At 40.1% G+C, this 27508-nt stretch overlaps 1 protein-coding gene across 1 annotated transcript in view; it reads right to left on the reverse strand.

The window, feature by feature from the left end:
- Positions 1 to 284: 284 nt before the first annotated feature.
- The window catches only part of SATB1 (SATB homeobox 1), a 75374-nt gene continuing 48150 nt past the window's right edge, over positions 285 to 27508 (reverse strand). Inside the window, exons 9-12 of the mRNA XM_009329516.1 lie at positions 27453 to 27506; positions 5228 to 5431; positions 4629 to 4724; positions 285 to 2002 (exon numbers count right to left, since the gene is read on the reverse strand). Coding sequence (XP_009327791.1) covers positions 1520 to 2002; positions 4629 to 4724; positions 5228 to 5431; positions 27453 to 27506 — 837 coding nt within the window. The 3' untranslated portion in view covers positions 285 to 1519. The remainder of the gene's footprint in view (positions 2003 to 4628; positions 4725 to 5227; positions 5432 to 27452; positions 27507 to 27508) is intronic.

Below are 27508 nucleotides of genomic sequence, written 5' to 3' on the forward strand. Positions count from 1 at the left end.
GTTTATGCCTGATAGCCTTTTGACTCAGTAATATCCTGCTATCTCTGCTGGGCAGGCAAGTTTTTAAACCAAGAAAAGACAGGTTATGATTTTCATAACCAAACTGTGTTTCTTTTTGAAGTATGTTATCTAAATTCAAATTTTAAGAAGGTCATTAAAAAAATCTGCCTGTGATTTTAAAGGAGAACAATTGAAATGTCATCTTCAAAGCAGTGGCAAGAAGGTACAATGTGCACTAAGAACAAGTTATTCCTCCCAGATACACACATACGCAGACAACCCCTGCCATATCATACCATACAAACAATTTTAATTGTGTAGTTACAGTCAATAACCACTCCTAGTCAGAACATTTCTGCATAAAGAAAATTGTGATACACTTATAAAAACAGCCAGCTGTAACAAAATAACTGGTGTTTTCATAGCAATAAACTCATAAAAAAGAAATACACCTTTATACAGAAAATTTATACAGCTGTAGCTTTAAAATTGATTGTAAACCAAAGGAAGACACATTGCAAACATCAATTATTTTCACATTAATTGCATAAGTTTCTAAGGTGATCTATTAGTTTTATTTACCTAAGCTTATTTGCATGATAGTAAAAATTGCATACAACAATAAGAGTGAAGCTTATAGTATGAATTGCTTGGATAACATAGAGCACTTTTTATAGGCAACTGTGTAAAGCACATTTTCTCTATTTAAAACTTTTAAGACACTTTGTTTTACTGCCCATCAAAATACATTTATAAATAGAAAAAAAATCAGTATGATAACAAGAGAAGCAATATTACATTTAACGGAAACTTCCAAAAAAATTAATTACAACATGATGCTGCAGGATCTACAAATAAATAATGAGGACTAAACTGTGTTTCACATTTTCTTTTTCATTTTCTTTAAAACCATGTAACAATGAGAATGGAAAAAAAAATAGTGACCTTTATTTCCAAAAGAAAACAAATCTGAATTACGGCAGTGCCATATAATACAAGGCATTTGTTGGCATATGTTATCTTTAAACTGCATTCCACAGTCTATAGTTCTTTTGTAACATACAATAGAACAAGAGTAACAAACTCTTTTTTATTTTATTTTTTTAAATAAATGTGAGTTTCCAAAGATCAAGTGTGGAGTGCTACAGTAATAATTAAAAAACAAGAACAAAACAGAAACAAAAAACAGTAAATCACAAAAGTTGTAATGCTTGTCTGAAGGCTCCAGAATCAAAATCACTGGTATCATGCTTATTGGGTACACTCACAGTGTATCCAGTGAACACAAATTAATATCAAACAATCCTCAACGCTTCATCTGTTGCTGCGAAGCAGTTTGTAAAACAGAGTAAAACATCTAGTGCAGTCTGCATTATCCTTTTTTCAACTTTTGTGCAAGTTTTGGAAGATTCATTGGCCAAACAATGAATAATAAAGGTTTTTGACAGAACGCAAGATGGAATTTTCATTTCATTAGTAAATACCAGTGGCACTGTTGAAAGAAAATAATACTTTTAGATCAGTCTTTCAATTCAGCATTAATCTCTGTGTTCCCTTCTACCGATAACTCTTCTTCTAGTTTAACTGAAAAAAGCGTGTTTGCATTTTTGTCTTGGATGCTGTCTTCTAAATCCTTGAGCAACTCTTCTTCTTTGTACTCTGCAACATCCACCTCCAAACCAGAATTGTCCTTCAGCTTCCCATGGTGCTTGAGATAATATCGCTGGTTCTGAAAGAACTTGATAATGGTGTACTTGGGCAGGTCAAGCTGAGCGGAGAGAGTCTGGATTGCTTCTTCATCTGGATACAGGCCTACGTCTTGTATGAAACTCTGTAGGATCCCTAGGGCTTCAACAGAAATCTTTGTTCGCGGTCGGGGTTTCTGACGATTTTCATCCTCAGATTCAGCTGGTGATGCTACTGTCGGTTGCCTTGGGGGTAGTCTGGGACCTGGTTGCTGTTGCTGCTGCTGTTGTTGCTGTTGCTGTTGTTGCTGCTGCTGCTGCAAGACAAAGCACAGCATTTTTTTTGTACGTGTATTCTTGCTCATATTTTGTGTTACCAAGAAAATCCGGGGGGGAAATTACAAGCTATAAACAAAGGCTTAGTAAGTTTAAATGACTAAAAGGAAAAAGAAAAAAGGAAAAAAAAAGGCCCATTATTGCTGAACCAGAATTAAAATATGAGTTAGTAACTCTCTGCATATCTCGCATGTGTCTGTATGTGTGCGAGCAGAGATGGGGGATAAAGGAATGGTGGGATAGGGACAGAGGTGTGGAAGGAAAAGACTGGCTTTGTCTGACTGAAAGCGCCGACGACGAGACATTGGTGCTCCCTTAGCTGACAAATTTTAATGAACATGCTCCATGAGTCAAGTGCAGACAAGACAAAATGCTAAGTAGGTGACATACTATAGGATTAACTTGACCAGCTTAGCCAGAACTGTAGCAAGGGCAAAGTGAGAAAAGTGCCAGATGAGGGCAAATGCACAGGAGCTCTGCCAGCAGCAGCAGCTGCTGCCCAAAAACAAGGGCTGCAAATCTCTAGCAATAGCTAGACGAAGGGACTGGGGGGATCAGGGAGAAGGAGAGCATTTTAGCTAGGTGCAGAAATATCCCACTACTGATCTGACCTTAGCATGCACCGAAGTCTCGTCAAACTTGCAAACATTACGAAAGAATGTGTTAGCTGGAAGCGCCTAACGTCATGCTGTCAAACCCAGCCTCGGCAAGGACAAAGAGATCTGGAGGTAGGAAATCTGTATTTCCCCTTCTGGCTCTGACCTCTCTTGCCTGTGGTCTCGGAGAGGGTCTGTCTTGCCTGTGTTCAAGCATCCCAACGTATAAACAGGGAACAGACATATTTACCTGCTTCTGTGTTTGTGCTGGGGATTATTTAGTTAATATTTATAAAGCACTAAGATGCAAAGCTCTAAATAAGTTGCACTATTATTATTAGAAGGGAACATGCTGCATTCCAAAAACACAGGCAATAAAAATGAGCCAGTATGCACATCAGAAGAATAAGATAAAGCAAATCATGATGTAAATAATTAACAAGAGCTTAAAATGAAGTTTTGCAAGCGTGGATTCAGAAACATTCTTAAAAGGTGAGGCACTGAGCCCTAGGGACAGAAATGTTTTTCTCATCTATCACCGGAGTACAGTACACTATAAGATCATGTTTAAAATCAAAAGTAAATTTATCAGCTACTGGTTTTGTTGACAATTCTTTTGCTTCACAACACAGGAAGCACTGGTTAGTAAGATATTTTGGATCAGCGAATTTCTTGTCATATGGTACAAACCACCAGTTATTATTAAAAAACAACAGCAGCAAAACAAGCAGTTGCTATCACTAGATTTCATTTCCCTTTGCGAGTCTCCCCTCGAGAATTTTTTGTGTCTCGGTAGTGGTTTCCAAGTTGTAGCTCACTTGCAGACCCTAAGAAGCACAAAATACTGTACAAATAGTATAAATATTGGAGGAATTATAATTCTGTCCACTTTGCAGTGCCACTCGTGGTTGCGGAGACTTCACATCGGTCTCAACACATGGTTTAGAAGCCACTGCTTTAAGTGATCTTCTTATTGTAAGATCTGACACAAATGCTAGTAGAATTAGGGCTCTTGCCTCATCTCTGTTCACATCCTTTCATGTTTTATGGTCTGTGAGCAGTCCCATTCAAGGCTTCAATCCCAAAGAGATTCAAGACTACTCCCAGCACATTAAATTCTTACCAGACTGGAGGCTTCATATATACAGTTTGAAAACTTGTGTCTGAGCTACATATTTATGCATCTACAACAATTACCATGTAGAAGAGCACAGGCAAAACTCAGGCCCAATCTCCCAATCCTTACTCTTACAAGTCATGTTAAGAGATTACAATGCAACTGCTTATGTGAATAATATTTGCGAGCGCAAACACACAACTTTTATCAACAAGGCAAGAAAATCTAAGTAAGTGGCATAGTGGTTGAATGTTTATACTGTGCATAAGCTTCTCCTTTTATCCCCTTAAGAAGCGATTTTATTAAAAACAATGTACATTTTCAAACAAGTGCTGTTTTATTACTTAATATAGATCTTTCTCTCTCTTTTTGCTAAATTAAATAGCAAGTTTCCAGGCTTTCACAATTATTTTAGTACTTGATATCCTAAGGGATTGTCTTACTCAGTTTGCTTTATCTTTAATATACACTCGTGTTGTTTCTGGCTGCGAGATAACGCTATCCGTCCTAGCTTTGTAAATATTTTTCTGTATAGGTAATAAAATGATACACTGGGTCTCAGCTGAGGTTGGGAAAGCATGGGATAATCTCTGCCCTTTAAGAGGGAGCAGTTAAAAGGCTGACCTCCGGTCTTTCATCAGAAGGGATTAAAGAGTCCCCAGCTCAGAGAGACAGCAGTCCACACTGCTGACCTGGGCTACAATATTTAGCAAAACAGCCAGCCACGCTCCCGGTTCGCGATGCCCGTGTGAGCAAAGGGTGGGCACAGCCCCCGGAGGAGGGGGCACCGCCGGGGCTGCCCCGGAGCAGAGGGCGGCTGTTTCCAAGCTGCGTGGCGTGGGTCCTGCATCCCCTCCTCTCTCTCCCTGACACGGTGTCCTTGTGCCAGCTCACCTGCGGAGCAGCACCCAGCCAAGGTCCAGCGGTCAGCAGGCCTGGTAAGAAAGCGCCTCTATGCTCTCCTTTCCCAAGGGTGGTGGGAGAGGGGCTCTGAAGGAAAAACAAACAAACATTGACTCGCCCCAGCCTCGACTGGGGTTAAAGTGGGATGAGAAATCCCCTTCCCTTCACTCCTACCCGGGGCGAGCCGCCGCTGTCGAGGGTTTGAGCTTAGCTTTTGAACAGCAGCACAACAAGGTCCTCCCGCTTTGCTGGTAAGGCGTTTGACAACCGGTGGCAAACGCCTCTGCCTTTCGGTCCTGACGCCTGTCTAGGCAGGGACAGCCAGCATGGAGGCTCGCCCTGCCCGGCACGCAGGTGCCTCTGCGCCACCGCGTCCATGCACATTTGCGAAAAACCATTGAACCGAAACAAAAACTGTGCGTGGTCGCACGCTCTCCTTTGAACTCTGGTGGCGGATGGCAGCGCGCTCTTATCTCATACCGGGAGACCTGCATTTAGCCTGGCCAGGAGGAAAGAAACACTAATTTCCTTTGCTCCGTTTAAAGCTTTATTTACTTAGCGCTCTGCGGGATTGGCCAAGGTAAACTAACCTGAATCTGTTCTGCTGGCACATGGATAATGTGGGAAGGCCTGTCACCATGGTGATGAACTGCATTGCTTTCTTGTTCATAAATGGCATCACGTTCAGGCTGAGGAAGACTGAGGAACCTTCGGATCATGGAGAGATTCTCCCAGAGGGTCCTGTTCTCTGGTGAGGGATCTTCTTTCCAACGTAACAGCTCACAGAGCCACCCCTTGAAGATAACACCAGCAAAACATTAGTTTTTTTCCTCACTTCACGAGGGGCAAAACGAGGGCGAAACGTGTACTTTAGCAGCGCTGCATTCTCTCACACTCTCTCCCGGTAAGAAAGGGCTTTCACTGCATAGGCTGGGCTTAAAGCAAACACCGATACACCAAGAGGCTGCCATGCTATTTCACAGACCCTCACCAACCGCGAGCGTTTTGGAAGGCACCTTCCCCTTGGTCCCGCACCACAGCGCTGCTGTTTGTTTGCTTAGAAACAAACCAGTTGATGAAGGCAGAATCCCTTACACGCTCCCCTCTGCAGGACAGAGGTTTCCACTGATGCCAGTATATTCTCTCTGCTGCCTATTTTCTCTCATTCAAGGCTACACCCATCCGAGAGCATCGACACCGTCTTTCAGGAGCCAGTAGATTGTCTGCTGAGCAATTTTAAAAATCCTGGTACTACTACTCAAAAAAGAAAGTACTTCAAATATCTTCCTTGACTGTAGAGCTGCCTAATGTAAATCACAGCAGTAGAGGAGCTCCCTAATGTCCTTTCAAAAGACAGGAATCCTTTGACTAGACGCAGGCAAGTAATATCTTCTTCCTATCTGCTACGAGTAGAGGTGCCTCTGCAGGTGAACTTACTTCAAGTGACAGATGATTATCTGTTTCAGGATTTTTCTCACAGACCCAGAAAAAAACAGTCTCTCAGTTTTACATACATTATTAGGGCTTGGGGTGGGGAGCAAGATATGCTCAAGCTTCTGGTATACCCTTCATACCATTTCCAGATCACAGGACAGCAAGTTGCCTAAGAGTGTACCTACTCTAATTTAGACATGGCTTTGGGATACATGCGATGAAGTCGGTCGGCTACAGAATCCCCTGCAAGAACCGCAGTGGTTGCTAATTTGCTTCTGAAGGAGACAAACAAGTTCATCTTGAAAATTTAACAACTGTTTTCTTATGTCTTCTTAAAATTTAATTGAGGATTTTTTTCTTAATTGCGCGCTGGTAGTTTTAAAAGAAGAGTTCAAACTCTAGCTAGCGCAGTTTGCATCAGCAGCAATTTTTTGGTATATTAAAATTTAGAAACAAAATATTACATGTATAAAACATGCATACTTCCTTTCTTTTAGCTTCAAGGATCTGTTTTCAAAACTAGGTCCACGCAATTTTATTTCTTAATGCTGTAAGAAAGATAATGTGACATTTTATTGAATCAACAAATAATATAAATGTACAGAAGCTTTTAGATCCTTTTTATATGTACCGGTAGTTGAAAAATGGTTTATCCAGACTAGTTTACTACTAGATACAATAGATACATAGATACAATATAGATATATATTTTCTTGAAGACATTCGTATCTTTAGCTAGCAGTTAATAAATGCAGTGTAAAAATATTGCCACGATAGGAAGAGGTGAAAGTAAACAAATAATCTTAATGCATTCATATTGTATACAAAAATATTTAGTGAGGTGTGTATAAAAATTTGAAGTATATTCTCTTGGATATAAGTGGAAAACTGAACAAATGACACAGGAGAAAATGCCCCCGAGAAATAGAAATAATCAGAATGACAAATGTTAGAGAGATGGTGATAGCAGGGTTGAGAAAGCAAAAATTTAAATGGGGCCAAAATCCGCCAGGTGCTCACTAGGTGTGCTAGGGAGGGAGGGGAGAGGGAGGAGAGCAGCGGCAGCAGAAGGGCCCCCTTGCACCCCGGGGATGGAGCGCACCCCACTCCTTGACCATGTGCTAAGGGTGGATGCCGAGTATTGCCCCAGGGCTTAGCAAGCAGGGCCAAACGCCTTCATATAGAGCACACAACGTGCAGCCTGTCCCAGCATGATTTTAAAACAGTAGCAAGGGTCTGTGAATTCTCCCTCCCCATGCTAAGGTGCCCTGGGACACGTTAGAAGGTTAATGTATGAACTCTCCCTGCCCCTCACAAAATCAACACGTTGCTCGTGGTTCTTTGCCCACCTTGCTTCCACGGGGATACGTGCTGGATTATGCTCGACGGCAACATTAGTTTTCTGCAGCAAGTTAAAAGTCGTGCAATCAGAAAATATAGGTAGTTTGTTGGGGATGGAGGGAAGAAGATGATGAAGAGAAACAAATCTAGATTTTTTAATTGAAATGCAGTTATAAAATTTTTAATTAAAAAAAAAAAAAAAAAAAAAAAAAAAAAAACCAACCAAACCAGCCTGCCTCGAAGCATAAAAATTGTCATAAAAATTGTCCTTTAGTTGTCTGGAGTCTGCACTGCTTCACATTGAAACTGTTGGTCCTCTTTCTAACGGTGGTAAAACAGAGAGCAGAGCTGACTATCATGGCAGTTCAGTGAAAGTAAAAAAAAGACAAGACAACCTGTCCCCTCCCATGATAGCTCTCTAAGGTATACAGACAGACTGGAAAAGAAATTGTACCACGCATTTAGAAGCTGCATATATTTTGTCTGGTGACCATGTGAATCACAGATTTTTTTTGAAAAAAGACAGTAGAAACTCTTTTCAAAAGTCCAGTAGTAAAAATAATTCCTAAGCAATCACATTTTATGATGATTAAACATATTTCACAACAACAGTTTTTGTTAACTAAGAAATTCCTTCTCCCCTTACTGTCTTTTCTGTTTCTATATTTACTAGATCAGACCTTATTTTTATTAATTACTGACGACTAACATATTTCCAGTGTTTTTCTATCAACTTTTGCACTGAAATAATACTTCTAATTCCTTATCTAAAAGTGATTTGATGAATTGTAACCTGAAGCATGTCTCTGCTAGCCTTTCAGGGAAGCAGTGATTTTGAGATACTGAAATCAGACGCTTCTGACACGGTACACAGAATAGACTGCTATTCTCCCAAAATGTCTCTTTTCCACTGGGTTCTTCACGTTTTTAAAGAAGTAGACATACTCTGATGAAACATATGATGGGCAACGTGGAAACAACCAACTGAATTATTCTAAAATTACAAGGATAGAAACAATTTTTTGCTCTTCATGGTTTATTTCTGGAAATATTTATGAAAGTTGATCTCAGAAATATTCTCAGGAGAGATAGTGAATGGGTAGTTACAGAGGCTATAGGCGTTTACTTTGTTAGGAGACTACAAACTTCATACCAATATGCTTTCTTTCGGTTCAAAGCAAACAAACAAAACCATAATTATTTCGCTTAGTTTTAGGTTCAGAATTCTGTATCTGTCATAAAGGCCATTCATAAAAGTCAACTAAATGAGAATGTATGAAATGTTTTTGTAAATTTTAGGAAAAGTAATCATACAGACTTTTCCAATGGTGAATTTTAAGTTACGTAAAATTTGTAAGTTTTGTTTCCATTTGATCTAAAGAAGTATGAACTGCTGTAGTTAATGCAGTTGAATTGACAAGTGAACCTAACAAGGCTGATTTTTCTCCTCTTACACTCATTTAAGTCTAGAGCAATTTCTGTCTAGTTCAGAAAATTTATTCTGAAGGAGGGCTCGGACCACTGTTTTTTCATGTCTTTAAATATAGTTATGTAACTATATATAGTTTATAAATAGTTATAACTCAGATCAGATCACAACTGGTTTATACAGCATATATAGTACATCATTAAAAAACCAGCCTTAAAATAATTAAGCCGATATATCTATGCAGCAAGGCAAACCCCCCAAAACTCTGCAACGACATTGGGAACAACCTTGATTTTAAAACAGAGTAAATTTGCCAGGCAACATTACACTGAATATAAAGAGAGTACAAAGCAAAATATAAACATTAGCCACATGTAATTATGTTTGGAGAACTTTCAGGATGTTACTACTTTTCAAACTGACAAAGTTTAATTTGACACCTTCTGTTCTAAACCCTTTGTTTCTATTCAAAAGCATGCCTTTAGCTGCTATCAATCACTATGCTCTCCCTATTACTTAAAATACTGGCATGGGCCCTGGATAAGCTGAAAATGCCATGCAGATGAATTCCGAGATAATATGTTCAAACCTGTTATATACAACACAAATCCTGTAAAGTTATGTATTGTAAACCTACATTTATTGGGAACTAAAAGTCTTAAATCCATCTGCTACAAAGAAAATACTGTTATGCACTTTCAAGTAACCAAGTACCATCTGCAAAGGTCTTGCTACAGTAAGCAAGAAAATGGTGAAAAAAAAAAAAGATGCTAAACCTAAGATATTTAAAATAAATAAGAGTCTTCTGTCTGGTTTTCTGATAGGGATTTAGTAAAGAAACATAAGACATTAGAGGGGAAAAACCTGTGAAAGCCGAACTGCCAAACTATTGCAGGAAAAGCGCAAAGAGGATAACTGCCAAACATTAGACTCTGCAAGACCCATGAGCATGCTTATTTTAAAGAAAGCATCTATGCATTTTATCTATGTATCCAAATGCTATTTTATTCAGTCTGACCTGTGCTGTGTTTAAATAAAATCATCTGCTCTTTCATGTAGAGTTTCTAACAAACTATTCTTCCATTCTGGTATCTTTCTTATTAAAAGAAAAAAAAAAGATAATTGAAATCTGCACTTAAGGTGTAAATACCAACCCTAACTAGATCAAAGAGGGTAGCATTACAATCATGAAAGATGTTTTCTGGGCACAGCTTTTCAAATCAGCAACAAACACATCTAGTCTGGGAAGAAAGGGCTTCAAGGTGAAGCAAGTGAACTCTTTTGTTTGGTGAATTTGTTATAGTGATAATAATTTGCCAAATGATGAATATTTCTTACATAATAACTAACAAAGACTCCATCATTTTTTAAGAGAGCTGTAATTTGAATCTAAGGCGGCAAAACATTTTAGAGTATCAATGCTAAGATATGAACAGTTTTTCTCTGGTATAGTATATCTAAGATTATTTTGTATCATTCTCTGGGACATATAGTACAATAAAAATATATGGTGTTAAATCAGTCTGAATAGGGAGGTATTTGATACAAACATTTTAGCAGAAAGTGTGAATTGCATTTCAGCATCTACTGTGAACAAAGTACATAATCCATTAAACAGTACTTCTAACTCAAAAAAATTGAGTATTGTAGACTAAACTAAAGTAGGCATTTTGAATGAGCGCATTTTCAGCAACTAACTATAAAGCTAGCAATTTATCATTCAGCAAATAATTTTCTACTTTTAAAAGAATCTGTAAGTGTTACTTATGCTAATGAAGACTGCTTTTAATCTGCCCACAAACATGCTAATAAAGGGCATTTTTTTTTTATTTACAATGCTGAAGGCACTCCAGTTTATAGAACACAGATATGAAATCACACTTGGTAAAATGGGCTCTTAATTGTCTGAGCAACCCAAATCCTTCACCTTTAACACAAAAGCTTATAGACAAAACAAAGGAAAAGAACTCATGAAGTAAACTTTAAATATTGACTTTTTCCCCTTCAAAAGCCATCCGACTCGCTTTACAAATCTCATTTTTGTTCCAAATGGCTGCATTCACCACAGATATTTCCATTCCTTTTCAAAACAGAATCCACGTATAAAACAGAAGAAAAAAGGCTGACATCACCACTACAGTATATGCATATAGTCTTAGTCTTTAGTATTAAACTTGTAAGCTGCTCACTGTACAGAAAGGTTGCTTTTGGAAAAGTCATAATACTTTGAACGAGATACATAATGGTAGCAAAGGAGTACTGAAAGCATTTTAAATTATTTACTAGGTTAAAAGGGTGAAATGGCACTTTAAATACATCAAATTTCATCATCTGGGCCATTTTTTGGTGGCAAAGTGGTATTGATCTTTCCAAATGCTTAAAATTAACTATTTCCAGAAGGTCATTATTTGATTAAAGGCATTAAAGTTGAGGGCAAGAAATGATGCACTTTGTCTTCTTTCCCATTCAAATAATCATGTAATTTAATCAGAACTATCCCTTCATGTCCTGTAATAAAAATGTTTGTCTTAAGATATTGTTCTTTACCTAACATATTAACCTTTAAATGTTATGAAGTTCTTAAGAATAATCTCTGCTTAGAGAAGATTCTTCCATAATGCAATGAAAGGATCTCCAGCATTTAAATTGATAAGGCCAAATTTCCCCTACACATTGACTGGAAAACACATTAAACCCTTCAACTGAGATTTCTGACAGTATTCAACAGGATCAAAAATTCAGGGAGTTCTGAATCACTAAGCTCATGCATGTGGCACTGAGAAGCAAAATAAACAAGTGTCACTTCAGCACAAACAAATACGACAAATAAGTAACAATGGACGCCGCTTTAATTTATCTGGGAAACGTGGTTCGCGTTACATTTGTATTATCTGGAAAAATACAGTAGGAAACACCCACCGCAGGGTAAGCACAGAGCATTTAATTCAAAATCCATTTTCAGGCTGAGATTACTTAAATCTGACTTCTTTCTGGGTGAAACACCTGTGCGTTCAGACATGGGAACAAGCCTAGATGATGCAAGCAGTCCTTTTTAGCCTTAAATGTTCTTCTGGAATTTCCTGACTGCAGGAAAATTTATTTTGACTGCAGGTTTATCCTTCCTAAAAAACATATATTGTCCTGGTTATCTCCTATGCAAAGCTGAATAGACCTAAATGCTTCACAGAAGAACTGAAGTCTATTAAAAGAAGGGCTACTGGATATTTTAATAAAATTTTAGGAAAACTGATGATCTACCAGAATTAGTAGCTTTTGATACCTAACAACACATTAGTTAGTGAAAATCTTTTCAATTTACCTTATATTTTCAAGTAATTTTAAGAATGGACTTGCGAGGCACATACTTTCGAGTAATTTTAAAAACTGCTGTGAGTGTTCAGTACTTTGGGATTTCCCCGTTTTGCTCACAAAACTGTGTATCTTTAATTCAAGAAGCAAAAGCTGGTTTTCGGCCTGTTCCAGAAGATGAATAGAGATACCAGAATATGAATGCTTCTTCTTGAGACGTGGCCTAAAGTGATAGTAAGTGTCCCCAGAAAGATGGTTGCCTTAGTATTTTATTTACATTAATCAGCCTTAAATTTCAGGCTTTGCCTTTGAGCATTCCCCTAAATCAGAGAAAGTTTGAAACCTGAAGCTGCCCTTTATCTCCAGATATTTCTGGTTTATCTATTTTACTGGCTTTCATTACTAGAACATTGAAGGGGGAAGCCAGATGTGAATTTTAAGTAAATCTTTATCTGCTATCATAATAGAGGAGATTTAGCAAAACAAACAAACTGAAAACCCCACAACCTCATAGGGCTTTTCAGAAGAAAGGTAAACTTCACTAGCAGAAAGAACTTCCTTTGAAGAATACTGAAACAGATTATGCCATTTCCTTAAATTTCTTATCCAACCTATTATTCCGCTGCACCACCTGTCTGGATGTTACCTCCACCTCTTCTCCGGGTTGTGAAAAACAAATTACCAAACAGCTACCTGTGGTACTGATAGTATTCCACCACAATTTTTTGGTGATATTTTAAGGGAAAAGAATTCCTAATGTCTCTTCTTCTCTCTGCCTTTTCTCCTCTCTAGCTGCAGCACTTAAAGATTAAATACGTATTTCTATTCTTGTAAACATCCAAACAAATAAATAGGAAAAGGAAACTTGCTAAAGCAACCTCTAAAATTCAATGACAAGCAGCAAACAAGTAGAGAAACAAAATGACCTGGAGAGCTGCGGCCCTGATCCCACAGTCTTGTCTGTTGTATTAGACCTCTCCTTCTACCCAGAGACACGGTGAGTGGCTAAGAGCCAGCGCTACCGAAAAACGTGTCGGATTAAGGTCTGAGGCTGTATCAAAACTGGTGGGTACGTTCCCCTGTGTATGAGCACTTGAGACGTACCACCAGCTCATGGAAAGAAAAAAACTAACCTGTAACTCTAAAACTGACTGAAAACATAAGTATCATTACTTTTTAGTTGAGTACAGAGGCAATTGAATAATATAAATGAAGGGCTTCTCCCAAGCTCAGTTTCTCTGCTCTCAGCTCCTCCACCTTTCCTTTCCCTCGTTCAAATGTATCTTTTTTACAGTATTGCCTTCAATTGCCTAGCAATGATAGATAGGCACAAGCCCTAATCAAAAACATAATATGCATGCCTTTGAAAACCTTACATAAAACGCAAGTACATTCATATGTAAAAAGAAGGAAAAAAAAGTAATAGATGCAAAAAAACAGTGGGTGAAGCTTTACTCTGCCTTCCTCCACTCCAGATCCTTCCTCTTTTGCACACATGATTCAACTGGCATTGTAACCGCAAGATACGTCTGACAAAAATGGACTTAACAATAAAAAAATCATCTAAACAAGAAAAAACAACTGCTAATTACCAAATAAGTCTTAGTCTGGTACATTACTTTTTATAGTACAGGCATATAAAATGGGTCAGTGGGTTTCACAGAGAGTGACTGGTAATATATGGCCCTTTATCTTTTATTTAAGTAGAGAGAAGTACTGATTTCACTGCAATACCAATGCTTCCCTTGAAAGTAAATACAACCCTAAATCTAACCACGACCCTTAACAGCCCATATTTATTTATTCTTAAACATGCAATCAATTTTTGTATGGCAGCTATATCTGCAGTTTAGTTAGAGAAGAGTCTTTAATAGAAAGAGCCTGGCAATTTAAAAAATCTTTTTTACTACTATCAATTTACAAGTGAACAGCAAATGTTTATTATTATGTTGCTTACAGAGCTAACATTTGCTTTGGGGGAAAGACCTCCAGTAAAAAGGCCATAGGGCCAAAGCGTCACCTCCATAATTACTTATATGTGTGTGTATCACTTTTTTAGATTTTTTTTTTTTTAAAGATTATAATTTCCCAGAGGGAGTAATTTAAATCCATGGCTTCTTGTCATATGCTTTTTCTTTCCAGAATTCATTTTGGATCAGGGGAAGATCTACCACACACTGAGGAATCACAGACTCATAGATATTTGGACTTCATTGTAAATTCAGTTCAGCTGACAAGATGTTCCAACAAGCGACATCATTCCAAAACATACACAGCTCAAATCCGTTCTCAGACATCCCTTCACATTTTACAGCCTAACTAAATGTTTTCATATAAATTCGAATTAGACATTTAAATATTCTGAGAAAATTTCTTTTAACTTGTCTCTTGCAGTTCAGCTGGCTTCTGTGGCTCTCAGTTTCATAGTGAAGAATGCTTAACACTCTGATGATGCCAAGGGTGAGGAGAGTCTTAAGGAAATTGGAAAGAAACTTTTCCCTAACTTTCCTCCTGATTTTGTTAACCACAGAAACAGTCAGAAAATTAGTAATGCCCATTACCTCAATGCAGTTTAAAAAAATCTTCAAAATCCACACCTGTGAAAGACACAAACCTCCAAGCAAATGAGAAGGGAGCAGCCAGAAGCATATATCTCACCCATGGAAAAATAAAGCCAGTGAAGCCCTTAGAAAGCTCAAACACCCTTACTTGTAGCACAGTTGCTTGGGGCACAGACTTAAAAGAATAGGAAAGTTGGATCAAAAGGGAAGCTGGAGAGATCGGGTTTCTCCCTCCTGGTTAGCCAAGGGTGGGAACCAACACAGGACTGTTTTCAGGTAGTTTGCCATCAGGTTAGGGACAAGAACAGCCACAAGGGAAAAGCTCCTAGAGAAAGCAGTGCTTGGTGTGACTTTTCCTCACCAGCCTCGAGAAGTGCCAGCTAAGCTGAGCCCCAGCCCAAGCCATATTTCCAGGCAGCAGCTTCTGCCCTTAAATCAGGCGCTGCATGGAGCAGGCACACTTCTTCCTGCCCCCATCCCTCCGTCCCGTCCCCTTTCCCCAGATGAAAAGGATCAATCCCTTTAGTTAGACTCTCTCCTCATACTAAATAAGAGTAGCAAATAATTTCTTAGAGGTGAAGCAAACTGGCTGCCCCAAAGCAAAAATAAAAAAAGAATCTCATTTAAGCCCTTCATAGCTTTTTTTTGAAATAACTGTTTTTATATAAACAGTGGAAAGTTCCTATATCCGTAGAGCTTTCTCTTGCATGTTACATATACTAGAGATGTTAAGCACCTGGCTCAGCAAAATACCTAGTCACCTAAGTAAACCCATAGATGTAACTGATAGGTGTGCAAATCTTGCTCAGTTGGGGTCCAAAACTTCAGGGAATTCTGTGAAGAACCACTCAGTCCAAACGCCTTTACTTCACAAAGATCCTGAAAACTATTATCATTTGCTTCTCAGATGCCATCCTGAAGTAAAGGAACATGACACTGCACAGGAATAAAAATGAGATGACCACTGAATAACAATGTGGATTCAGATAAAATTTGGCAGATTTGGAATGAGATAAATATTTGCAAATTGGAATTTTTCCACACTTAGCTAGCTGTGTGCTTGCCCTAGTCTATTCGTTATATGCCAACAGTTTGGGGTAATTTGTAACCAAAAATCTGAAGTTTGACTTAGAGGCTAAATTTGAGGAAAATAAAAAAATGGACACAATGAGAAATTATTAGGAATAGTGAAATCAAAAAATATCTGGAACAAAACATTGTCTCCTTTCTCACCTTGCACCTAGAAATGCTGTAACATTCTTTCAGGTGCTGCGTGTTTTGAATTATCCAGTTTAACATTAATTGAGAAAACACTTATCTATTATTTCCTACTCCTTCCTTTGCCTGAATTGTAATCGGTCACTCCTTTAACAAACCGCTTCTCGGACTGTTACTGTATATTTGTGTTTGCAGAAGATGCCTTTATTCTTTGCAGTAACGTGTTTAGCGGCTCTCATTTTTTCAGGAGGAATTTTACACTGTCATTCCTGTTTAGTTACGGGTTGAGCTCACTTTTGTTTTCTGCGCTGTTTACTTGGTACCCTGCTTCCCCCATTGCCGGGAACCAAGGGCTGCTCGCTACCTCCTCAGCCTCCCTCTCGGCTCTGACACTACAGCTTTGTTTTCATTTCCGTACGTCATTAACTCTCGTACAGCTCGCTCAGACCTTTCCTCTTTTTTTTTTTTTTTTTTTAACAGTGCTTTAGTTTCTTCATGTTAAAACACTGATACATGGAACCTTCAAAAGCCTCCTGGATCAGTGATCTGCCCAGAGCAGGCACAAGCAACCTGAGAAATCAAGAACACGGCTCTTTTCTCAGCTAAATCCATGTCGCCACGTGGGGAAAGGAACGATGTTTCACCCACGAAGCCGGCAGTGGTGGCGACCAGCCCTCGGCTCCCCACCACCCAGCAAAAGCCCAAAAGTGACTGCGTGAGGGGGGGATGCACCTGGGGTGGGATGTCCTAGGCGCAGCTCCGGCACGCAGGAGACAGCAGGAGGACAGGAGAAAGGGGCAGATGGAGCACGAGTGGGTGGTGAGGGTGTATACAGGAGAGGAATGGGGTAGGAAAAAGTCAAAGAAGGGCTAAGAGGAGAGCTATACCGAGAGGAGTTAGTGAAGGTGGCGAGAGGAAAACAAAACAGAAGGTGAGGATACAGAAAGCGGGAAGAGAGATTAAGAAAATCCATCCTGCCAGAAACAGCACCCCTTGTCAGGCAGACAGCAGGTGCTGCCTGGGGAAGAGCTGATTCACGCATCTGGAGTGTAGGAACCGAAACACCTCTACCTAAGAAAGGAAAACTAAAAATAAAAGAATCAAAGGAGGTGGGAGGGGGTGCCGCGCTTTTTTTCTTTAGGCAATCCGGTGCTTCCCGACGGCATGACATTTTTTGAATAGTTTTGTGAAGAAACAAGAGCTGGATTTCCAGACCCTTGCAAGAATCCTGACGGTTCATTTCAGCATTATCTCTTCCAATGCGAGCCCTTCCTGCCCTCCTCTTCGCCTTACTCCAGACTCATTTTTGAGACATCTGCAGCCATAGGACCTCCAGGGCTTCGGCTGCACCTCCAGGACAAGATTTCCCCTTTGTTCGGGGTCTGCACGGACCCCAGGGGAGTCAGTAACGGAGGTGGCACTGTCGTGCAGCAAGGGGCGTTGATGGCACACCTACTCCGACCTACTCCAGCTCAGCTCTAGGGGACTGGTAATGTAGTCAGTAGCTGCTGGCCAAGCAGTACGAGCACGGGTCTTTAACCCTCTCTGCATCAGTCTGGGGGGCCATCTATGTAGCCAAATTTTCTGCTACAAACTGTGCCTTCGGTGGCTTTCAAAAAACTATCCTGCTCACCACCTTCTGACTGACTTTGAACACTGAGTCTCAGTTCCCTGTCCCCTGCACTTTCAATATTGCCACTGCATCACAAACCACTGGCAATGGATAAAACAATCTCCTGCTAAAGCTACTTTTTTTTTTAAACCTCCCCTGGAAGCCTTATTAGAGATTAGATTTGATGAATTTCTATCAGATACACTGCACCACTCCTCTCACCTGACAACACCTGCAACAGCTTTTGGGGAATCTGCTCAGTTGCATTCTGCACACCTACATTTTTCTCCTTGCTGTAAGAATTGTTATAGAACCTTATAATTAAAACTTTCTATCAAAATTGCATTAATTTTTTCTCTGTGTAGGAAAAGTAGCCAACAGTGATCTACTAAAGAGTAGATGGTTAAAAAAACCCACTTCACTAAATATTGAAGACTATTTAGTTAGGGCAAACTGAACAATTTAACTGAAAAAATGGATTTATGAAAAAAGCAAAACAATTCACAGACATTTAGTTTCCTAAAAACTAACCATAATCTGTTTTCATAAGAAATACTGGAATGTTTTCATTAAAAAAAAAAAAATCAGTTTTCCATTTGCCAAAATTCTAGACACTTTGATGATTCTATTTTTAAAAAAAAACCTTTTCCCCAAAGGAAGAGGTAAAGGGAAGAGTTAGCGAAGAGACAAAATTCCTGGTGAAAAATTTTAGCAGAAAATTTTATTTCTGCTAAATTCAGGTGGCAGTGAAGACTGCAGTTTTGGTTAGAAGCTCTTCTTAAAGCGAGGTGTTTGCTGGCATGTTACTTTGAAAAACAGCACAGTAGGATGACTTCTTTAATAAGTGGGCATAAAACGCAGAGATTGGAAAGTCTCAGAGTGAGAGACAAAACCCCCATGCGATATCTGATTTCTTTGCCAAAGCAAGGAAGGTTTTTAATAAAGGTCATGGAGAAATAATCTCCAAAGACGGCGGTGTCTCCTTCCCCCTATATGTTTACTCTTTCATTTCGCTCCTTTACAGTGAAAGGCAGACCTTAACACGCGCGCGTGCACACACATGCACACACAAAAGGAAACAACAACCAAAGAGGAGGGGGGGAAAAAAAAAGAAGCCTGAAATTTTAGTTACACCACATGTGGTTTTCATTTGTGAAAAATGAACAAGCTGTTTGTGGTTAAACTGTCTAATCTGCTGTTATCAATCTAGCGCTGCATTCAAGATTTACAGGATACATCAGCTTCTGTGCCACATTAGCTGTAAAAGGGAGAGGGGGTGGGAGGAAAAAGGAGGAGGAGAGAGTTTATCCTGAGGAATAATATTTCCAATGCAGCCACACTCACACTACATCTGGTTGTGCTGGTAGCGGCAGTTAAATTGAAATATTTCACAGCGTGTGTCAGAAACATGCAGAATGGTAATTATGACAGATCTGATTAAGCCTGAGTGCCACTAGCTCCCTGGCCAGCTCCGGTTGTGCAGGTGTGACCTTGTGCGTGCCTGCGTGTGTAAATAAAATTAATTACAAGCGAGAGGGCGAAGGCTTCGGTGACATCACAAAGCGGAGAAACTCCCAAGGGGGAGACCTAATGGAATATTTTCCCTCAGTCTAATAATACAGTTCATATTGACTTGAGGTAATTAGTGGGATCATTAAAGCAGTTTTCCCGGCGTATTTGGCTGCCTGATCAGATTAGTGAAAATGTTCTTCAGAACAAGCCCTGTGTGGTCTGCCAGAGAAGGAGGAAATAAAAAGCAACAAAGCATATTTTGGAATGATAAGCAGCGCTGGACTTTTTGCACGGCATTTTGCAGGGCCGGTCTCGGGAGCCTGGGCGCCCGACTCTCCTGACCGATTCAATCTTTCATCCCAGGTGCACGTGCTCCCGCTGCGCGCCATCTAAGACTTCTTAATTTTTGTTCCGCTACCCTTCAAAATTACGCCATCCCTATCCCTCGCTGCTTAAAAAAACAGATAAAAGCCTTGTGGAAGTGCTAGCCTTAGAATAACTACGTTTAGATAAGTGGGGGAAGGAAGAAGAATAAATACATGACCAGCAACCCCGACCGCTCCCCAAAAAGCTAACAGAAGATTGAAGGCACCGGTTTCAGAATCAGTAACATTTTCATTTCCTAACGAGCTTACCCCAGCAAAAAAATGAAAAAAAAAGAAAAAAGTTTAACTATGATATAAAGTCTTCTACGGTAACAGAACACAGAGCCCTAATCAAGAAATGGACCATTTGTTTAAAAACAGTCTATTGAGCATGCTCTACCTTGCAAATGGAATATGCCAAGCTCTGTCACAGATGGCAAGCTTTGACAGTTCCCATCCGTAGCGTCGATACTCGACAGTTCAGCACAAGATCAGTGACATTCTGTCTCATTAGAGCCACGCTAATTATCACAGCTAGTTTCAGGGGAAACCATGTGTTGCAATGGTCAATTTGAAGGAGTCTGTGCATCAACAAACTGGTAATAAGGATCAGACACCTTATTATATGACAGCATGCTGCCTATGATCTGATTTACTGAATCAGAGGTACTGAGGCAACACTGAAGCCTGATGGGTTATGGAATCGTGTGTACACAATGCGTATCTGAAATATGCTTTAAAAATAAAAGGGAGCTATATAGAAACAATACAAATAAAAATTTTAAAATGGTGAAGTTATAATGAGGACTTTTTTCATTTGTCATTAAGACATGCAGAGATGTTCAAGATCTTGTCAGCCAGTTTTATCTTTAATCAAATCATATAAGATAAATAATTCAAAATGAAAGCTGTAAAATTATGGATTATGCTAAATTATAATTCATTCCATACTCTGATTTTTCAGTTTCAATAACATGTACCAAACATTCCTTATGTTGTGCCGTCTTGCTGCTTTAACAGAATTTTATATTTTGTAACGAGCTTTCGCTACTTGGCTCTCTTCTTTCATTTGTACATTTAATGACTTAAACTTGTACTCCTCCTAGTTTCTCCCACACGTTTGCGCTCCTTCCACCAGACAAAAACCATGTAACCAAGAACCCCGCTTAGCTGTTTCTGGCCACCTGCGGGGCTGCATCCTGCCAGGTGCTCAGCGGTCCCAGCCCCGGCGCCTCCCAGGGATGCACTGCAGGGCTGAGGCTGTGAGGGCATTAAGCGTTAACTCCTGACCAAGGTAGGGCAGGTGTGCACCGCATCCCTCCAGGGAAGCTCTCCTGAGGGCTCAAATACACAGCGTTTCCTGAAGCTGCCACCAGTTCTTTAAACGGCCTCTACGCGGACTGTAAGCGGCGTCTGAACAGCTCGTGCTGCCACCCGCCTGGCCGGGAAACTCTAGCCGGAGCTGACTTGACCCCATGTGCAAAGCACGCTCGGGAAGCACTCTTTTTCGTCGGTGTGTCAACGAATCCAGCCTTTGCCTTACGTGTTGAAAGGGCTGCCCGGCCCCAAGGAGCTGTTTGAAGAGGTCAATATAATCCTCTTACCAGTTAAGTATTTTCTATTCTGTACCTTTTTCTTTGACTTGAACTATTTCAGGTTTTAATGCTTTTTTTCCCCCTCTATGCGGATTTCCGTGGGCAATTGCACACTGATATGAACCACCTCGGAGATTTTAAGGTGGTTTCTCTTCAGTGCATCTTTGTTGATTCAAGAAGTTGCTGTCTACTTTTTACTAGCGGGAACCCAAGATTCACTGAAGTCAACCCATTCCACCAAGGTCATACCAATAATGTGGGATACGGCCAAGATCAATGCCCTTCTCCAGGTCTACCCAGATCAAGTGATAAGAGAGTTAACTGAACTCAATTTTTCTACCCCCTTTCTGAGAAAGAATGTAAAAAAAATTCCTAAGGAAATTTCCTGAGGCTTTAACATTTATTTCTGCAAAGAGATGTTGTAAAAGAAATTAAGACATGGGGCGGAGGAAGGACCTGGAGTGCTCTAAGCATTCATTTTGTTCCCGCAATAGAAACCCGAAAATCTCCTTCCCTCTGACCCGGGTGAGACAGAACACACTATGACTCTGCAACACGATATTTTGTGAAAGAAACAAATCAGCTCTATCTGCCAAGTTTCACAGTTTCACTGAACGACACGCTGCTTTATGGGGCAATTCTTGATCGCGCGCAGAAGCCCATCTTGCTTTCTCAGTTCACACTCTTCCTCTCCCATCCCTGCTGACACTCGATCCTGTCCCGACTCCTGCTGCTCATGGCACCTCTTCCATTGCCAGAGCAATCACCCCCGGCTAGTGGAGGGGGGAGGAAAATAAGTTTAAAAAAAAAAAAAAAGAGGCTGTTGTGTGGTGTACTTCTGCTGCTAACGTTTTCTAACTACTGTATCTCGCCTTCCCACGAGGGCGAGGGGTTTATTTCCAGGTGAACCCATGAAACAACGGCAGACCTCAGAGCACGGTTTGTTTCCACCTCTCGCCTCCCCGTGCAGTGTCCCTCCCTGCTCCACAGACAATCCATTGTACACCAAGGGTGGGGGGAAAGAAGGTTTTTAAGCCAAGATTTAAACCCAGGAAGTGACTCAGCTGCTCTGAGGGAGACAAAGGCGGGAGACAACTTGATGGAGACGCGGGGTGGTGGGTGAAGGAGTGAGCCCCCGCCTGCCCCCCAGCCTGGACCCCGCCGGGGCAGCCTGAGGTGCAGTGCCCCGAGGAAACAGCTTTGGAAATAAATTTCAAGACCCCCCTCTTAAAGCCACATTGTTATGAGAGGGTTACTCTTGGTGATAAAAAGGTTTCTCTTCCCCCCGCTGGAAAATTGTTGAATAGATCGTTCTATATCTGCGGTAATGGCATGTTACATCTTCGTGCCAGATCCACAATACCGTGCTTGTTCAGTGTGGGAAGCTGTTTAAAAATGACTTTCCTATTAGAGTATATAGCTTACTCTCTAGATGGAAAAAGCCAGATCAAAGATATAGCATTTATAAAACTGCTGGTTAAAAAGATAAAAGTGAGATAACAGACATCAATTTTTCACTATAAATCTCTGGGTTTACTACAACATTAAAATTTCCAGTAAAAGCAGGGTTTTATATACCTGAACTCTAATGGCCTATTCTGAAAATATTTATGTCAGGAAAAGCATGGTATTTGCATGCCAAAAGCAATTTTAGTGCCAACATTTAGCATTCCCTTCCCATTTAACTCCTTCCCATCTACTCACGAGCGTTAGATGCTCTGCCTAATGCCTACCCGGTGCGCCTCCCCACGCAGCCTGTCGGAGGACGCTCCAGGTGCACACTAAGGCAAAAAGTCAAACACCTCTAGTAAAATGCCACGGCACAAAATACTTGCCTGATGGCTTGGGCTGGAGTCTCTAGCAATGGTCTGAACCACTGATTTTACCTCCATGCTTTGCATGCAAAGCTACTCATTTCCAAGGGGCTAACTGCCTAACCAAAGTGAAAGACGGGGACAGAAGGACAGGAAATTGGGCAACATGGTGCAACAGCTCAGAAGTAACGGGTCAAAACTCTCCGTAATTAGATGAGGTTTCTGGAGGTATGGGTAGCACTCCATTAGTTTTATGCTAAAATTAAAATCGGAGCATGATTCTGTGAGAGCCAAGTGTCTCGCCTTCAACATACAGGCATTTTGATTCGGTGGGAAAGGAGGGCATTCGGCACCTACCTGGCCATGCACAGCAATCGGCAGGATTGACGCTGCAGAAAAGTATCGGTTTTACCTATTTATTCCACTATAAAGTAAACTTATTCAGGTATAATAATGCAGGCTAACGGCCTTACACTGTAGCACATCAGACTCTCAGAGGTACGGAAGTTGATATTACTTCAGTTTTTGCAAACTGTAATTTCCTAAATTTAAGAAAGCTTTAGCAACATAAGCTGATTTTCAGCAAAGTTTTGCTTTCTTCCCTACTTCATACTAGCACGTGCAGGCCACAGGCTTTCAGGATAAGCCATTAATGTAAATGTAGCTTCTCAAAATACAGCAAACATACAGGAGCACTACAAGTCTCTACTTGCCTTATCTCTCAGGGCTCTTAGGTTTGGGGTTTTTTTGTTTGTTTGTTTTTATGGAATAAAATTAGATTTCAGCATCTGTCACCATCAAGAAAAAAACTCATCCCTGGCTCCCACATGAAAACATTGTAACCAATGCACAGTTACTGAACCATGATGCCTTAATGATCATTACACAAATCAACTTTTTTTTTGTTTGAAATAACGAAATTAAGAATGTGCTTTCGTAATTACTCGAATCAGTCTGTCAGGTTATAAATTTAATAAAAACCCAATATGATTAAATTGTAAAAGTAACGCATAACACACAAATTTATATATGCGTGGATTCTTTTCATTTTGACTTATTCAGGTGTGCTGATTAAATTTTAATAAACAATATTGTTAGTATTGCCGTTCTACCACTAAAAAACAACAACCTGGGAGCAGACACAAAGCACTCGGTAAACCTTTCTGTCTTCCATTTGCATGTATTTTTCTAAAGCTCTCTTTTCAACATAACCTACCAAAAAAATACATAGACCTATTGGGCAGACAACGTGCAATAAAAATCTAAGATTTTAAATACTGACGTTAGGTGTTTTGCCAATTACAATTCTAAAACTCCCTAAAGATATGATGTATTCAAGCAATTTGAATTATAATATCTTCCTCAGCTCCTCAGTATAACCACAGTAACCTTTAAAGTATAGGTTTTGAATTTAACAGAATTTCAATTTATTCTGCAGATAATATATCAATCCTTAAAAACACAGACATTTTAAAAATATACAGGATGCATACATTCCTATACGGGAAAAGAATTCAACGTTTGAAGGAATCTTCTAGCTAAGTCCCCAAACTCGTTCAAACCCATGTGCCAAATAGTCCCTTTTCTTTGGGAAAGCCAACAAGCCGCCAGCAAAGTGCACCATGAAACTACAAGTACGCAAATCATCGCTCACCTAAGCCAGAGCATGGTCTCACTAATACCACTGCAATCTCCTCCTGCTCCCGTCACCTCTTCCCTGCCCTGCGCTACGGCCTCTGCTGCACCGAGCCCCTGCAGCCAGCTGGTTTGTTGAGCATCAGGTCCATATGCGGCCCTCCATCAATCAGGTAACTCTTGCCAAAGGCACTAACACAGCGCAAGGGAAGATGCTCGGTTTTTACCTCGGTGCTACCTAAATAGAAACTTCTGTAGCGCATCATTTAATAGCTCTTCTGTACAAAGTGCTCTAGTCAGCAGAACATTATCTGCAGTCTCCTGGCTCAGGCAAGCCCAGCCACCTTGCAGACGCTGGCTGCTTCGACACCCGATCTAATGTTGACCCGAATCAGTTCCTTAAAAAAAAAAGGCCCTCCAGCAAACATCTACCTTTGTCTACTGGCAGAGCTGCTTTAGGTCACATACGGGTTTGTACCGTAAGTCCAGACTACACTCAGCAGTTAATCAAGATTTTTATAACCAAAATAAGACAAAAGCAGCAACGTTCAATTTTTGTGATGTTTAACAACAAAACTGTTAACCAATGCATCATTTTCTAATATGTGTCCTCCAGACTTTTTCGTATAACTGGAAGTGATTATCCCAGGATTTCCAGTTCTGAGCGGGAAACCAATATCCCCAAATGAAAAAACAACAACAGACCTCTCTCAAGAGAGGTTCTCTCAAAGAATATGTCTGAACAAGCCTTTTTTTTGTGCAAGAGAGACTTCTTTGCCCCAAGAAATAATTGTCTGTACCGCTGACAAGCTCCAATGCAGAATTTTTACAAGACAGATATCTCCTTTAATATACGTGGCTTTGCTACATATTTAAAACTTATTGATTGGCTGACTAGTAGTCAACTGGTTAGAGAAGACCCAACACATTCAGTTTACCTAAGAGGTTACTTCTGTGAAGTAGATTTCTACAACAAATGGTGCTTTGGCTAACTACAGACCTGAAAGCTTGCTTAATACATAAATTAACATTACATTGCTTAAATGTGGGAGAAAAATAACTTCTGAGAATACAGGCATAATCTCCATAATAAAAGGGAAAAGAACTATGTGTTTGGTGACGTTTGTTTTCTATACTTGGTAGCAAAGTTTGTACAAAATCTGAATTTTATACCGATACTCTAAAAAAACTGCACCGCATCCTCTGGAAGCTTTTGTGCTTCACTTTGATTACCTGTCCCTTTTAAAGTCAGCATGAGAAGAGCTGTCCCACCTAGAAATTTTAAGACTGCACACTTAAATAAATGCACTATCACACAAATCAGATCAGATCAAAATTATGCGGACCGATAGATTGGCTTCATACCTTAGTTTTGCAGAGATCTGCAATGGAAAGGGGAAGGTGTAGAAAACGGACAGTTCTCTAACCCTGAGTCTTGACATGTAAATAAAGACATCTGAGGAGCACACAGGTTGGAAGCTGCTGTAACATTCTATCATAATTAGAAACATTTCAAGAGCCCTGTAATTTCCAATCAAAATTACAGTAATTTCCGATATACAAGCCATGATTCATGACAGAATTTTTACATTCCATGGGAGATTATAGTGGCCTGATGTATGACACACTGAGTACAGCACTAACATAAACAATTCAGTTTAATGTTTAAACAGCACTTGGTGTTTAGAATCCAACAATAAAAGAAACATATTATTGTAGAAATTATCACTTTGACAGTGATTGAAGGGTAGGCAGGCATGTGGCCTATAAAGCTATAATTTTTACAGTCCACAGCTTGAGTTTAATCATTTTGATATAACATTTCCAAAATATCCCTTTAAATGCTCCTTACAGCATATAACTTAAGAGACAACATCCTTTCTGTACAATGAAATGGAGTAAACTCCAAAATGTGAACAACGCAGAAGTCAAAAGTTAAAGACTGTTAAAACCAGCACTAAAATGCTGAGGGCCCAAGAAACATTGGTCTAACTGATCATTATCAGCTTTCCCTGGAAGACACTGTATTTTTCTATGAAGCAATTTTAGAAAAGTAAAGGAATAGTAACTAAGTGCATTTAACTTCTAATCTAATGTGAAAATTCAACGTTGCAAGCATTGGTGCCTTTACCATTTCTTTCAAGTGTTGGTATAACCGTGGTTCTAGTCTTTCCCATTTTTCTATATGTTTTTCCTTTACTTGCTTCTTGAGAACATTCTCACTTAAATCACTGCTTTTGCATACTCCGGTGATCTTTCTCAGAAGACATGTCACTTACGATAATCACACCCAACAAGTGCTTGCTGATTTCCCTCTCCTGCCACTAAACTTGACAGAAATTCTTCAGTTGAAGAAAACAGAATAGGAAACCACATAACAAAGTTTAAAACTGAATATGCAATATATATGCATGCACACACACAGGTAACCAAGCAGCCATCGTATTCCACAAAGATCATACATGTTTTCTCGGATGTAACTTGTATAACCATAATTTGTTGGGGTTAATTTTTGTTTTTGACTTGGACAGTGCTGCCCCACCTCCCGTGCACAGACTCACCAGTGGGTCTGACTAATTTTTTTTGCAAAAACCAGAACCCCAGCGTTCCTCGTTACAGCACATGCAATTGCAAAACACCAAAGCCTTGAGATGAATTCGGCAGCAATACATAGAGCTCGCTCACAGCTTTTGCCACGTCCACACCAGCTAAGAACTGATGAACCTGATGCTTTCTGAGCCGCGCAAGACCCACGGACACACAACGAAAGCATCTCACTGGCAAGGAAGAGGGAGAGATGCGTCTCAGGAAGCCACTTCTCAATCCTGCCTGGTCAAGGGTAACGAGAGGTTACCTTTGGACTCAGCAAGGAGCTCCGAGCTGTGGTACCAGGCCAGCTGCTCATTGTAACTCACAGAGAAACAGATCAAAACCAGGGAGGGGGAATAATCACACAGGACAGGGAGGCCATTGCTCCCTGGGAACTTTACCTGGCTTTTGGTTGCCGCAACTTTTGCAAACAGTGCTTGAGACACCTTAGCTCTCT

The sequence above is a fragment of the Pygoscelis adeliae genome, unplaced genomic scaffold, assembly GCF_000699105.1.
Source record: "Pygoscelis adeliae isolate BGI_AS28 unplaced genomic scaffold, ASM69910v1 Scaffold8, whole genome shotgun sequence".
Classification (NCBI taxonomy): domain Eukaryota; kingdom Metazoa; phylum Chordata; class Aves; order Sphenisciformes; family Spheniscidae; genus Pygoscelis; species Pygoscelis adeliae.